General features: G+C 42.8%; 1 protein-coding gene across 2 annotated transcripts in view; it reads left to right on the top strand.

The window, feature by feature from the left end:
- Window positions 1-6957: 6957 nt before the first annotated feature.
- VSX2 (visual system homeobox 2) overlaps window positions 6958-15417 on the top strand; it is a 43859-nt gene continuing 35399 nt past the window's right edge. For both annotated transcript variants that reach the window (XM_053287286.1, XM_053287284.1), the window contains exons 1-3: window positions 6958-7429; window positions 8801-8885; window positions 13175-13298. In XM_053287286.1, the coding sequence (XP_053143261.1) occupies window positions 6973-7429; window positions 8801-8885; window positions 13175-13298 (666 nt within the window). In that variant the 5' untranslated portion in view covers window positions 6958-6972. The remainder of the gene's footprint in view (window positions 7430-8800; window positions 8886-13174; window positions 13299-15417) is intronic.

Here is a 15417-nt window from a genome sequence, read left to right as displayed (position 1 = left end):
CCTAGTGTGATGGGTGGTAGTTCCCAAGGGAGGCAAAGAAGCTACCAGAATTATTTCAAAGGAATTGGGCAAAGGGCTGATTTTTAAGTCATTTTTGAAGTTTAAGTGTCTTTAAGGTTTTTCTCCATAGGGAAGAATGGAGGTTTCAGCAGCCCCATAACTGCACCTGGGGTGTGTGTGTGCTGGGGAGGCCCAGAGCAAGTGGTGGTATAGTTCACAGAGGGTGCCAACTACCCCCATGGGTTGCTAACCCATGGAGTACAGGGTTTTGTTGTTTCTGAGGTGTTCTGAGTGTAGATTCGCTGGTAGCAAATGAGAGTGGATTCATGGTTTGTCATTGAAAATAAAGAAATATTTCAAAAATTCATTAAAAAATGTATGAGTGTCCGATTGCTTTGGGGGTTGTGTGGTAGGCACCCATGGGTGCCAGCTACCACCTCACCCACTTTTGGAGGTTTGAGCCCGTTCAAACTGATCAAATTCCAACCGAACCAGGGGTGATTCGAGAAAAACCAAAACCTGGTTCAAATTCAAACTGAACCGGGCAAACCAGTTTTGTTCACATCCCTAGTGCATACCTTTAAGACACTTCACAATCAGAGGCTCACATCTTTGACACTGTCGCTGAGTCTCTCCCTGTATGAAACCCCAGAGCAGCTGCACTCTGGGCTGGACTCTGATCCCTACTTTTGTTCTGGAAAATAAAAGAACACCTGCTTCAAAGAGGCCTTTACCGAAATCTCTAGAATACTATCCTCAGTGATGAAGTGTGAAGTGCTCTCATTGCCTTCCATATAAGTTGTCAAACCTATCTGCTTCATAAGGTTATGACGGTGGATTTAGTTGATTACTATAGATCTTTTACTTTTGTTGATGTTTAGGTGGTTTGAATTGCGTGTGCTATTTTTTAAAATTGTGATTTTATTTTGTGTGTGTGTGTGTATACACACACACACACACACACACACACACACACACACACACACATTTATTAGTTGCTTTGAGCCTTCTGTGGGATAAAAATATGTTAAATAAGTAAGCAAGCAAGCTCCAGAGGTAAAGGATGTGTAATTTCACAGAGTTATAATTTAGACCTTTGTTCAAATGCAGAAGTAACAATTAGGGGCAGAGTTATAATAGGGCGGATGGGTTCGAATAACCCATTGTGCTCTGAGTATGGGAGCCACCCCCGCTCCCACTGGCCAGGGCTGCTGGCGCTGCTAGCCAACTGCAGTCACCCGACTCCCAGGCTCATCTTAATAATAATCTTGGCTGGGCTCCTTCCATCCTAGATAATGGAAGGAGGGTGTGCATGTGCTCCCAAGGGGCCAATGGGAGGAAAGCAGACCTGGGTGCTGGGTGGCATGACACGGAGGTGGCTGGTGGCGGCAGGACAGCATGTGGCCAACTGGAGGGAGGAGACAAACTGGGGGGTGAGCATGTGAGCCATGGGAGGTGGGGTAGAGGCTGCCCATGTTCTCTATGTGAGCACATGGGCCCACTCTCCCCTTGCCAGGCCTCTGGACTATCTAAACTCAAGGAATGGAGAAACCAACTAAGGTAAAGAAGAATACTAGTCAAAGACAATTAACTATAGTCTCTTTTGGGAATTTGTAAAAGCGTTGACTTTGGCAAAGTGTTGCTGGAGGCGATTCTCAGCCACTTTAGAGTCTGGATACACAAGCAATCTTCATAACCATTATTGTCCTGAAAGATCTACGTCTTCTTTCCTTGAAGCTGCTTTATAGAATTGTTGTGAAATGTTTCTTTGATGAGAAACCAGAAGCATTAGGAGTAGAGTCCTGGTTACGTCATCTATCAAGTCCAAAGTTGCTTGAGTTCCACTTCCAAGTCTGCTGACAGACAGCTTTTCTTGGGAAAAGGTAGTTGTGACTAAACTACAACTTGCGCCACATCTGAGCTGCTTTCTTCCGTCTCCTCTTATTCCTACACTCCTCTTCTACTTCTACACCATCTTCCTCTTCTATTTAGAACATAAGAACAGCCCTGCTGGATCAGGCACAAGGCCCATCTAGTCCAGCATCCTGTTTCACACAGTGGCCTACCAGATCCCTCTGGGGAGCCCACAGACAAGAGGTATGTGCATACGCTCTCTCCTGCTGTTGCTCCCCTGCAACTGATATTGAGAGGCATCATGTCTCTGAGGCTGAAGATGGCCCACAGCCATCAGACTAGTAGCCATTGATAGACCTGTCCACCATGAATCTGTCTAAGCCCCTTTTAAAGCCATCCAAGCTGGTGGCCATCACCACATCCCATGGCAAAAAATTCCATAGATTAATTATGCGCTGTGTGAAAAAGTACTTCCTCTTGTGGGTCCTAAATTTCCCAACCTTCAGTTTCATGGGGTGACCCCTGGTTCTAGTGTTGTGAGAGAGGGAGAAAAATTTCTATTCCTTCCCTATTCCTTCTGTCAATACACCTTACACAACTAAGTGCAAACAAATGGTACCTGCCTTCCCTTAGATATCTGCTGGCTCAAGAGAATGCATAGACCCTGCCCCCCATCTATATAAAAGTTAATGAATGAATGTCTAGTTTGGTGCACAGTGACAAAGAAGGTTAGTGACAAATGTGCCAGCTGCCTCTGTTGAGACACAAATATCTGGGACATGCAAGAGATCCCGTGAAGTAATAAAAGGATATGCCTAGATATCATATTAGTGGTTTTAAAAAGTGCCTTCTGTAAAGCAATGATTTCTAGATAGAAATGATAATCTTTGCATTTTATAATCCAGGAAGTACAGAATTTCTCATCATACAAGAGAAACAATTCTATTCCCAAAGTAGATAAGGAACAGGAAATAACTGATTTTGTATGAGCAAACACTAAGATGATAAATAAAATGCATACCAGACACGGAATAAGGAAGCAGTACTGAACCAGTATATGATATTGCCACAATCCATCAAAGAGTTACATGCCTTTAAGCCCATGGTGTTAGATTTTGACCATTGTATTTTGGGTCCTTTAAAATAACTACTACAAAGTATATTCAGCAAGAATTAAGGCTCTTTCGGCAGCTATACATCAAATTCCAGAGCCATTAACACAATATCCAGCAGCCTGGGTGACCTCATTCAAAGTTCATTTGTTAGCTGAACAACAATAAAGTGCTTAGAGGGACATGGTGTGATAATTTCTTTAGCTGTCAGGAAGTGGCACTATTACCTAACCCTGCTATAAAGAATATGCTAGTTTTAAAATAGCAAAATAACTGAACATGCCTTCTTGACATGCCTAAAATGGCACATGTGGAGGGTTTAAGGCAGCTGACAAAATGCTCAGTTGTTAGTCTTAGGATTTTTAGGTACTTCATAGGAACATAGGAAGCTCCTTATACAGTACCAAGTCAGACCATTGGTCTATCTAGCTTAGTATTGTCTCTTGACTGGCAGTGGCTCTTCAAGGTTTCAGGTGCTGGAGTCTTCCCAAGTCCCACCTGGAGATGCTAGAGATGAACTGGGGAACTTCTGCATACAAAACAGACACTCTACCTCTGAGCTATGAGATTTTTCCCAGTCCTGCCTTAGATCTCTTAGGATGGAAAGCCTGGCAGCAAACCTAGATGACCTCTAGTTATGGCTTAGATTGTACTTTGCCATTGGACTAAATGTGTGATCCTTGTTAGCAAAAACAGGGGGAAAGAGTTTGTAACAGATCAAGCACCAGAACCATTTAGGGTCTAGCGAAACAGCAGGTTATTGTCAGGATCCAAAAGTCTGAAACAGACTATTGTCAGGATCTAGAAATCTATATTTGTGGTCTAGCAAAATCTGATGGACTTTGTAGTTCTGAGAATCCTAGCTTCTATTTAAAAAATAATTGGGTATCTAGACCAGTATATTGTAGACCAGTATACTTCACTATAACAGAGATTCCCAGATGTTGCTGACTACAACTCCCATAATCCCCAGCTCCAATGGCCTTTGCTGGGGTCTGGAGATGATGGGACTCGTAGTCAACAACATCTGGAAATCCCTGTTAAAAGGAACACTGTACCATCTAGACCTCTTGGTTGTTGATCAAAACCTGAAACCATGAACCATCTCTATTAAAGACTTAGAACAAAAGTCAGGAGTTATGTGAGGATTCCAAGTGTCATTTTCTGTCTCATCTCATGCTTTTTTAAAAACATGGCTTTGTCCTAGAGGATCACCTGCCCAAATAGCCACTAGCAAAATAGGGGAAGAAGGAGGTTGGGGAGGGGGGGGAGCCTATAAACCAGTGAATTTTTCCTGCCAGCCTTTGTCTTGTGATGATTGTTGGCTCATGATAGGGTATATGTGCATTCACCACACTAGTGCTTATTTTGGCACCAGGAGGGAGGAGGATACATTAGTTTGCAACACTAGACAGAGTAATTTGCAACAGGCACAGACAACCAAGTTCTGCCAGGGCCCAAACCAGCCCCTGCCAGACTAAGAAATAATTGTAATTTGCCCCTTCCTGTCACAAGCAGTGTGTTGTGCTTTTATTACTGACTTTAACTCTCAGATATCCCAGTCATGGATGGAAAATTCAGGGTCAATTTACAAGAGACACATTTTCTGCATGGAAGTTTCTTCTGTGCAGGTGTTGTGCAGAAACCCATGCATAGTAATCAATACATATGCATCTATTCTGTGCAGTTTTTTACACAAAAATGACATTCCCACAGGAAATTAACTAATTCTGGGTGACAGGCAATAGACAAGAATTTGGCAAAATGATGTTCCATTTTCCAAGAAACTTATACAATGTAAGCATAAAGCTAGATACAACAAAGCAGGAAGTGTATCAGAGACCTTGGGCAACAGCAAGGTGTTTTATATGCAAGGAACTGTCCACTGTCTCTAAAAGGCATTTCACTTTATGATATACATAAGTTTAGTTAAATAATGAGCAAAGTACACTGTTTAAGAAGCAGAGCCCCATACAACCAGTTCTTTTCCCTATGACCAGAATAGGGTCATATTCTACTGAAATGTCTCCTGTGTTTATGGATAACTTTCTGCTGAACTTGACTCTTAGTGGAAGCAAGCAAGGTGTGTTATTTATGTTTGAAAATCTAATTCTAGATCAATTTGCTTGGATTAATATTGAGCACACAAAATTTGAATCTAGATTAATTTTAACCTGCTCCTATGAAATGAGATTACATGAATATAAATGTAAATTGGCTTTATTTAATTAAATGACTAGTTACATTTCAATTATTTTAAAATCATATGACATTCAGAATAATATATAATTCAGCAGAGGAAATTAGTTAATTTTAATTCTGTTTCACTGAATATAAAATTTTGGCAGTTTGAGGGAAATAGCTATTCAGTACAATGTGCTGGATGCAAAGAATTTTGATTTCATAAAGCTGAAAATGTAAGTCAGCTTTCTCAGTTTACTGAACACTTTCCATTCAAATTCTATTAAAGTAAAATGTGCTGAATTTATAGTTTAGTTTTAATTTGCTTCGTATAATTGATTTCAACTTGTGTAATTAATTTTACTTCCAAATTCACCCTTCAGTACTTACCTTTGGTTTTCCTTCTCTTTTACTGATGGAATATTACAAATAAATAGCATTGAATTATCGTTAGTGAAAGGTAGCTAAGCTATATCAATATAAGGGTTCAACTTTTTTACTTTTTTCTTTGCTATACTAATTTACTTGTGGGTCTTTGTTCTGCATTGGTTTCATAGTCGCATCCAGTCAAAACGGTAACTGAATGTTTAATCTTGCTTTACAACTACACCAACTATTCAAAACGATGTTCAAATTCTGCACATTTTTCATATTGCAAATCCAGATTCTCACTGTAGTTGTTGTATGATAATCAGTCATTCTGTATATTCTTTTAAAAAATTCTTCCATTTCAAAAGCCGCGTAGAACGTTTATTATGTTGCTTTATGGCGAACAATCAAAACTGAAACATTTAAAACGAACAAATGCAAACTGAGAAATTTAGAATGAAGAAATGACAGCCGCTACAAAGTTGCTATTGCAAACTACAAAGTCCTGTATTAGCTTAGCTGCCTACCGTGAGAGTTATTCGAATAGTTAGGAGTTTGTCAGAACTCGTTTTTGCTTGGTTTTGTTTACAAACGGGTATGAATTTGAATAGCCCTCGACGGGACTGGAATGATTTCATTGGTGAATCGAGGGGAAACCACCTCTGTGGCTCGCAGTTCTCTAAGGCAGCGTTTGCACTCTCTCCGGCGAAGGCAGTGACACCCTTCCTGGGGCTCTTCTTGCTCCCTCGGCTGAGCCGACACTCCAGGAAAAGGACCCTCCCAGAAGCCCACTCCCCTTCAGCCACAGGTCCAGAATCTGCGATGCAGCCCTGCAAGTTTCCAAAAATACTCCACCACAGCCCTCGCCTGTCTGCGCTGCTCTGCTCTGGAATGCTTCCACGTCCAGGGCGTGCGAGGGGCCTGCTTGCCCCCAAAAGCGCCCATAGGACAACCCGCCAGTCTATCCTTTTCCGGTATTTGGAGCCCCATCCTCTAGACTTTACCTTTTCTGTGCTGGGCCGGCCCACACCCAACTGTCACAATCCCGAGCGCCGCTGGCTGGCTGGCTGGCAGGGCTTCTTCGCTTTAGCGGGACGCGGCCGCCGATGCTGCTGCGGTGACCCCCCAATGAGCCTCCCTCAATTGCCCGCCTGTTGCCCTCAGGCAGCCGCGCAGGCAAGCGACTACCTGCTGAAGCCATATCCCGCACAGGCTGGTTCTCTGCGCGCAGCTGCCCGCGCGCCCCAGGCCGCCCCCTGACGGGTCTGCCTCCCCCCCACCCGCTCTCCTCACCTCCCCCGCCATTTGGCTTTTTGGAATTCCTAATCGCGGCTGGCCCCTGTGATTGGCTGCTCGGCTCTGACCCCACTTGGGCTCCAGGCTGGGCGTATAAAAAGGGCCTGAGGCGGGGGCTTCCGAGCATTCCCGGGAGCAGGCACAAGGGACCAGCCGCAGCATGACGGGCAAAGCGGGGGACGCGCTCGCCCACAGCCTGCCGAGCAAGCCCAAAGCCCCCGACGGCGCCCCTCTTCCGCCGGCCTCAGGCCCCCCAGGGGCAGGGGGCGCGGCGGGGGCGGCCGCAACCCCGGGGGCCAAGCCCACCTCTGGCCCCACGGCGCCTCGCTGCACGGGCTTCGGCATCCAGGAGATCCTGGGCTTAAACAAGGAGCCGCCTTCGCACCCTCGCGCAGCCCTGGACTCCTTACCCGCCGGGCATCTGCTGGCGGCCCGCTCCGTCCTCAGCCCCGCCGGGGTGGGCAGCGTGGGCATGGGCTTGCTGAGCGCCGGCAGCCTCCCGGGCTTCTACGCGCAGCCCACTTTCCTGGAGGTGCTGGCCGACCCGCCCAGCGTCCACCTGCAGCCGCTGGGCCGAGCCCCCCCGCAGCTGGACACCAGCCAGACGGCCAGCTCAGGTAGAACTTCCCGGCTCACATCAGTGGGGAGGAGGAGGGCCCCGGGGCCCGGGAGGACGAAGGGGGAAGCCGACACTCCAGCCCGGGCAGGTGTAAGAGCTCTGCCGGTTTGCAAGGCAATCCTTGTTCTCCATTTCGGTTCTTCCTAGACGGACCCCTGGCCAGCCGCATCTCTATGGCGCTCCCCCTTAAAGGGCGACCACGACGGCGGGCCCAACCTACCTGTAGGGCGTGAGGAGTTTCCCTGATGTCCGGGGACGTCTCTGGGCCAGCCCGGCCTTCCTCCACCCCCTGCCAGGAATTCCCGTTTCCTCCAGATGTGTCCTTTTTTCTGGCTAAGCATCTGAACCCAACACACACACAGACAGAGCGCACCATCTAAATTAATAATAACGAATTATAATCGATGGGAGCAAATGAGGAGTAGTCTGGGGCCTCGAAGGCAGAACTAGGGGACCTGATTCGAATTCGAATCAACAGTTTCCTTCTATCCTGACGGATTAGATCAAAATGAATTTCTAAGTGGCCCGCTGCCACTTAGAAATTCACTTTCCGTTCTAAAGGATCTGGCTTTTATTTATTATTATTATTATTATTATTATTATTATTATTAAATAATAATGCCCCAGGGAAATAAAATATTTAAAAAGGAAAACCAGAATGCAGAAGAATACAAGTTAAACATAAAATAAGAGAAGCTACAGAAGTTATTTGGAAGCCTTAATCGGATGGAAGGACGAGTAAATATTTCAGGGGGTTTAATAAATATCTACTGATGGGATCTAGTCCCTTTGGTCCAACTCTGGATTTTCTTTGCCCCGCCCTATAAATGTGAGGGTGATTCAGAGGACAATAAAAGGCACAAAGGGTTTCTAGGAACCCCAAGATTGCATGGTTAAAGTTCCACTTCTATTCTCGCCCCGATCCTTCTGGCAACCCTCACCACTTGGTGTGAGGCATTGCGCCTTCTCGTTGCCATTAATAAAAAATGATGATGATGATGATGATGATAATTTTATTTCTTAGTTTTATTTTAATCTCTCTTTTGAAAAAAATGAAATTTAAAAGTGGGAGTAATGTCAGACAAGCCATTGGCTTGGAAACAAAACTGGGATGCAAGCCCAGGAAGGAGAAAGGAAACTCAAGGAAATGACCCCCCAAAGTACATCATCTCCCGCAGGAAAGGGCTGGCAGGGCGTCCCCCGCCCCAGGAAAAGAAATATCAGCTGAGCGAATGAAAAAAAACCCACCAAGCCCCGATTCGGGCAAATAAGGGTGACACTCTCCTAGCAGGCTGGAGCATCCTGGGGAGCCGGGATTGGAGACTAGCTTCTGGCGCTGTCCCCATCGCTACCGACTTTCTGTCCCCAGATTCCGAGGATGTTTCCTCCAGCGACAGAAAAATGTCCAAATCCTCCTTAAACCAGAGCAAAAAGCGGAAGAAGAGACGGCACAGGTAAGCCCGCTTTGCTCCCGAGTCCCGTGGGGAGGGGGGGAGTTAGTTTGGGGCAGGGCCAGCTCGGGATCCCACCGGGCTCTTCTTCGCCTTGGGCAGGCAACTCCCATGTCTTTAGCCCTCTCACCTCAGCATCCATTTTCGCCCTCGCTGGATTCAGGATCGGGGCCCTGATCGTGGGAGGGAGGGAGGGAGCGGAGTGGAAGAACTCTAGGAATGTGCCAGCAAAAGGAGCAGTTTTCCTTGCTGCTGCTGTCGAGAGCCTTTGGATTCTCCAGCCTGAGCGTCTCCTGTTCAGGACCCCCCTGGGTGGACCCCAGAGGTCCAGATTCAGAACTGGCTGCAACAAAAGGAGGAGAGTATACGGGCTGGACTTCCATATCCGTGTTTTATGTTGTTTGTGTGTCAAAAGGAGGCGGCAAAGTGAATCCCTCCCGTCCTTGCCGATCTGGCCGGCTGCCCTCCACCACTTTCCCTTCTTTCCAGGAGCTGCAGCCGCCTTTCCCAGGGGGATGTAATCCAGCTTCCTTGCCCAGTGATGCATTGTCAAAAAGGCACTGCTCGAAGGGAGCTGTCCGCAGGGACCTCTGTACTCTTCATTCTCCAGTGACATTTTGGGCTTTTAAAAAAACACATATTATTAAATACGTTAGGAGTTTATGTGCAGTCGCTGGAAACCTTTAAAAACAAGCCAGCCCTTTGCCTAGCCAAAAGATGTGGCGGGCACTTGTTCAGGGAGGTTTGATAAACAGGGCAACACAAGAAGAATCAGGGGCTATGACATGATTCCACCACCCCTCCCACAAGAATGGTAATGCAATTTTTGTGACTAGCAGAAAAGTCGTCAAAGTGTTCAGCAACCTGACAAAATAGTTTGGAAACAGGACATGTGGTTGAGGGGAGGAAGATGTGAAGAGGTCTTCCAAGGAAGTATCCTGCACTCTTCCCCCCTGTATCTGCCACAGGTCCAATGGGTAATCTTGGCCCTGCTGTTTTGCCTTCTCTTGCCCTTTGGGAAATGGATATGACCCCTTAGATGAAATCCTAGCGTCTGTGTGGACTGCAAGGGTGGCCAGGAATACTCTCCTCCCAGACAAGCCCACAGTGATTCTGTTGTTTTTGGAATTCAAGACAAAAGGACAGGGACACAGCGCCCACCTGTTTAGGCACAATTTAGGATAAATAATTAGATCAGTTTTGCGAAGAGGCAGAATGTATGGGGATTAAGACAATGTTCCCGACAATGTTCCTGTGAAAGGCTGGCTGGAATGTAGGGTGTAATTTCCTCAAGATTTGCAATTGTAAAGGCAAATGTCATGCCCCAATTTCATAGATGTGTTCAATGGAAAAGAACTTGCTAGAAGATGAACTGGACTGAAGTAAATGGGTTCAAAATTTAGATCAAGATTCGACTTGGAGTACGTTTCTCATTTGGATTGGAATGAAGTTGGCTCAGAATGTTGGTGTTTTAATCATTTAAATTTTTATCTTAAATATATTTTCCTTATACAGTATATTTGGTGTTTTTTTAATTCCTCTCTCATGTATAAGTTGTTTCTCCAACAAGTAGTTGCAGAGTGGAGAGGAACTAGAAATCTCTATAACCTTTAAATACGTAAGCAGAAAAAAGGGGAGGTTGACTTTTTTGTTTATAGGGAAGATCTTTTTAAAAACAACAATTAACACTGAATTTCAGAGAGATTCTGCCAGTTTTGGACAGGAAATCTATTCCATTAGAAAAGTTGTAGACTTAAAAGAAACAATTGTGTCCTGCAGTTTCTCCAAATCCTCAAAGATGCACACAATAAGAAAAATAGTTTTTAGTTTGCCCAGGGAGAAAGAGACTGAAGTAGGGACCTCTTGGAAAAATGAAACCTTGCAGGTTTAAAAGCAAATCTAAATAAATGGTTGATTGCAGAAGACGTCCCTTGTATTAACAAACATCTTTGTTAACTCTGTTGTTGATCTGATATAATTCTTTAGATTTTCAATGCTGGAAAGTAATTCAAAAGCATTTGGGTTGCCCTAATGAGTTTGTAAATTCTTTATTTTATTTTATTAGTTTTAGTAATCAACATTAAAAAAAATATTCTTTAAGCTATCTTTCCTCATTTTGGTGGTGTGGGGAGGACCAGGAGTGTGTGTATGTGTGTAATAAATAACACACCTGTATATTTAGATGAAAATGCTGGGATGCTAACAGCTTCCTAGATTAATTATAGAGTGGGAGGTTTTCTAACCTCCAGAAATTGGTCTGGATAGCCTGATGTTCGTTCACATTTGCAACACAACAGGAGCGTGGATAGCTCCTGCACATTCTCTCTTTTGCTGGCATTTTTCTCCAATCTGCCCCCCCCAAATCAGTTGTGCTTTTATCTGTTTCTGCTCCCAGATTTTAGTTTTGAGTGTGTTTGTGTGTATAAAGTGAGGAAGAATTTCTTATGGGATATGTAAACCAGAAGAAAGCTTAACATGAAATGTATCATTTTTTGAAGAGGTAAAGTCACAGGATAGTTACTGTTGTATTAGTAGCATAACACAGCTAAGCTTGAAGCTGCTGCTGGTACAGTTGCCCTACAGAAGTGTAAGGGAGCTGTGTGGTGCTCAAGTCACAAATAAAGGAAAAGCAGATGAAAAAGGACTAGGTATAGGAGATTCCAGTCTGAAAATGTAGATTTGGGTGTCACACCGAAAAAGGCAGAAAAATCAAATAATGGCTTATATCTTAAAACTTGAATTTCATCATAAAATCCAACTTTCAGTGACCCATTGTGATTATTGAGAGGACAAACCCAAATTTCCCTACTTCAAAACATAGATTTTGTTGCTGAAAGCAACAACATTTTGTAGAATTCAAAGCTGTTTAACTGTGTTTACGTTAAAGATGTATGGATTTGTCAAATGTTGAGTGTTTAGAAATGGTTTTGTTTTTGTTTACTCCCATAAAATGGGAGTAATGTTACATTTCATGTAAGGAAGTTATGCTAGTTCTAATGCTGGAAGTTATGTTTTTTTAAATGCTGTAGAATTACTGCTTTCAGTGTGATTGTAGAAGATGAAACTAAATCTACAAACCAGAACCCTTATTGTATTTTTAATGTGCTCAAATGTAGTAAAAGGTTACCCTTATTAAAAGATAAGTGGCAAAATGATAGACTGAAGAATACAAGATGGCTTAATTTTGAACATGCCTTTGAACCAATAGAGAATGGACAATGGACTCACACAGATGTGTGTGTATGTAAGGTACTTAATTGTACATTCTAGTCTGAAACATATTTGTTTGGATGTAAGCTCTATTGATTTCAAAGAAGTTTACATCCAAAGGGGGATGCTTAGGATAACAGCCTAGATGAGAGGGAAATACAGATTCTAATTAAATTAAAATAATATAGTATATAAACAGAGGGATAATATACAAATCACCCCAGTATGTCTGAATTCTTGGATGAAGGGTGGGATACCAATATGATAAATAAATAAATAAAATCACATAGTTCCATGTTTTTGTGGAGGGGCCCGGCGTACATTTGGGATGCTACTATTTCTGTTTTGACATTCTAAGAGGTGGTGCTTTCCCCCTTCTTTACATGTTTGAGGTTTTTGTTTTTGAAATGGGTTTGGTTTTGTGATTATTTTATTGACTGCTAACAGAAATAAAAATCTGGAGAAGTACTTTCCATTTAGAAATCCAGGGACTGCTCATAAGGTGTCATACTTTAAAAAGCATTTCAACCCCTCTTCTTTGCCTTAATTTAAGGAATACTCCATTCCTCATTTGTTACATCTTTGCTACCCTGCACACACACACACACACACACACACACACACACACACACACACACACCCCACTACCTTGATTTATGAACATACTTATGGATAGTCTGAAGTCAACATCCCATTTGTTCTGTAAGAGGGATTTAAATACACATACCTGATTCTCCTGCTAAAATTTCAAATCTTATTTGGGCACTTCATATGTACACACTAATTCTCAAGTAAGTCCCATTGAATTCAGTGGAAATCATGCTTCAGAGGCAATCAGAGAACAAAGTGCTTAACCCTAGTTGTATAATGCACTATGGTGATTTGTTATACAGAACTCCATGCAATTTTACTTCTCAAGACTCTCCTTACCTCATGAGGTGACCATCCATAGAATATCCCTTTTAAAAATATTTTACTTGCTTCCTTAACTTTTTTCTTTGGTCTTTCCGCCTCCTAGGATTGTTTAGTATTTTGTTTCATTTTTCCTTTTTTTTTTCACCAATGAGTTTTACTCCCTTCAGGACAATCTTCACATCCTATCAATTGGAAGAGCTGGAAAAAGCCTTCAATGAGGCCCATTATCCTGATGTCTATGCGAGGGAGATGCTGGCTATGAAAACAGAACTTCCTGAAGACAGAATACAGGTAATCAGACTGCTGTGAGACCCAAGGGCAACATGACACTCCTTGAATATTATTCGCAAAGGATAATGTGCCTTTTAAGGCAGAAATAGTATATTTCACTGAAGGCTTGTTTTGTAACCTAGATTCTCAAAAGCTGATTGTCAGTTGTGCTTTAGAAGATAATCCCAAATTGGTGCATTTGTTTTATGTCTAAGGTTGCATTGTTTGGCTGTTGGCCTGGTCTGTTAAGGTGCTTGATACAAGGAGATGCAATAGTATTGCATGCAAACCAGCAAAAATAATCAAGGAGGAAAAGAAAGGAGAAGAGGAAAGTTAAAATGATAAAATATTAGATGGTATGAATAGATAGAGCTCTGGAGCTATCTGTGTACTGGCAAATGAATCATTTTTAAAAAAGGAAAAGAAATAATTAAGAAGGTATCCTAACAGTAGAAAATGTCTGAGGCAAAGGAAAGCTGTATTTAAACAATGAATTTTCTTCAGATCACCTTGAGGGACAGAAAAGAACAGTATTTCATGTCTTGAGCAGGGAGCCAAATGGCTGCTTAGGCCTGCAGAAGGCCCTTTTGCTTCCTTAACAGACATACCCCTAGACCATAATGCAAGATGCTTCTGCAATTCCCTTCAGTTTCAAAACCAGTTTCCTATGAAGCATGGTGACTGCCAGTCACTGACTGGTGCTTGAGGAAGGAAAAAAAGTGTGTTAAAGCTCCTCTGAGACCACAATATCAGTTTAAAAGTTCTTTGGATCCTGACCTGGAATTATGTTTTATTTGGGTATTTCAGGTTTGTGTAGAACGTGTTGATGATATTAGTGTAAGGTAGCTTCACACAAAAAAGATATCAACTAGCCAACAATCAATCATGTTACCAATAGATTAAGAGGTTACATTTCACAAGTAGCAATGGAGCTTTCTATACTCTGTAGTAGTGATTAGCAATGCAACTGAGCAGCTAAAGCACAGTTATGCTTGGAATGTGGGTTCCAGAATTTTATCATGATTGAGCTGTTTACCAGTTAATTGCACTTAAGTCCATTAACTCCCATGCTTTTATTATTTAATTAATCAATTTAGATTAATATTCCAGTATCTCAGTGCACTGGATAAAGAAGATTTTAATAAAGCTGTTTCCCTTAGCTAAGATCCAGTTCTCACTGAGGTAGTAATCTGTGTTGGGACTCTACCATTTCAGAGAACAAGTGAGAGAGCTCACATGACTGAAGGCTCCTCCATATAAAAAGTTACCTCCACACAGAAAACTAGCATGTCAAGGAAAAGACTAGGCTAGAACCTTTCTATATTTGAAGTGATCCAGCCCAAACACAGGTTTACCAATTCAGTGAGAACCAGGCCTGAAAAGGCCAAGCTGAAGACAGATCATCCTGGAGAGAATCTATCTATGTGGTCGCTAAGAGTTATGTGGTTGCTATGTGGTCAGCTAACACTGACTTGATGGCACTTAATAAATCAATCAATCAGGCCTGAATTATACATGCAAACTGTTTATTCTTGGGGAAATAATCTTAGGATGAAATTAATAAAATCATTTGGAGTTTGCCATTAATTGTAAAAGATTTTGTCCTTCGGCTGTGGATTACACCCTAGAGTTATACAGGAATAATTGTTTATCAGCAAGAATCAGTACCTTGACTGCTTTGTCCCCAAGTGCTGATTCCCAATCAGCACTTCGCTTTAAGGACACTACCATTTTAAAATTGTTACTGATCAGCAAACACTGCCTACCAGGGTATTTTTTGCTAACAAAATTATTGTTTGTTTGTATTGATTTCTCTTAATTGTATGGTCTGCTAGTGTTCAGTGGGAACTACCCTTCCAAAGATAAGGACCTCTGCTGGCAAATAAGAACAAAGCTATTACATGTACTATGAATCTGGCAGTCTGAGTTGACCCTGGTTGTTATACCAGTGCAATAGTGTTGTTGTGTGGCACAGTGGTCTTGCACAAAGATGTCAGGGGGAAGAGTCTTATGTGGTAGTGTTGGGGACAATTAATCTTCATGGCAACCTAAAAAGCATTTATACTGCTCAGAGTCAGCTTTCTGGGTGCAATGCTACATACTGTACATGCATTTTGCTGGAAAGAAGTATTGGTAGGAT

This window comes from Hemicordylus capensis, chromosome 1 (assembly GCF_027244095.1).
Source record: "Hemicordylus capensis ecotype Gifberg chromosome 1, rHemCap1.1.pri, whole genome shotgun sequence".
Taxonomy (NCBI): Eukaryota; Metazoa; Chordata; class Lepidosauria; order Squamata; family Cordylidae; genus Hemicordylus; species Hemicordylus capensis.
The sequence above is the reverse complement of the archived record's forward strand: the minus strand, read 5'-3'. Positions and strand labels throughout refer to the sequence as shown.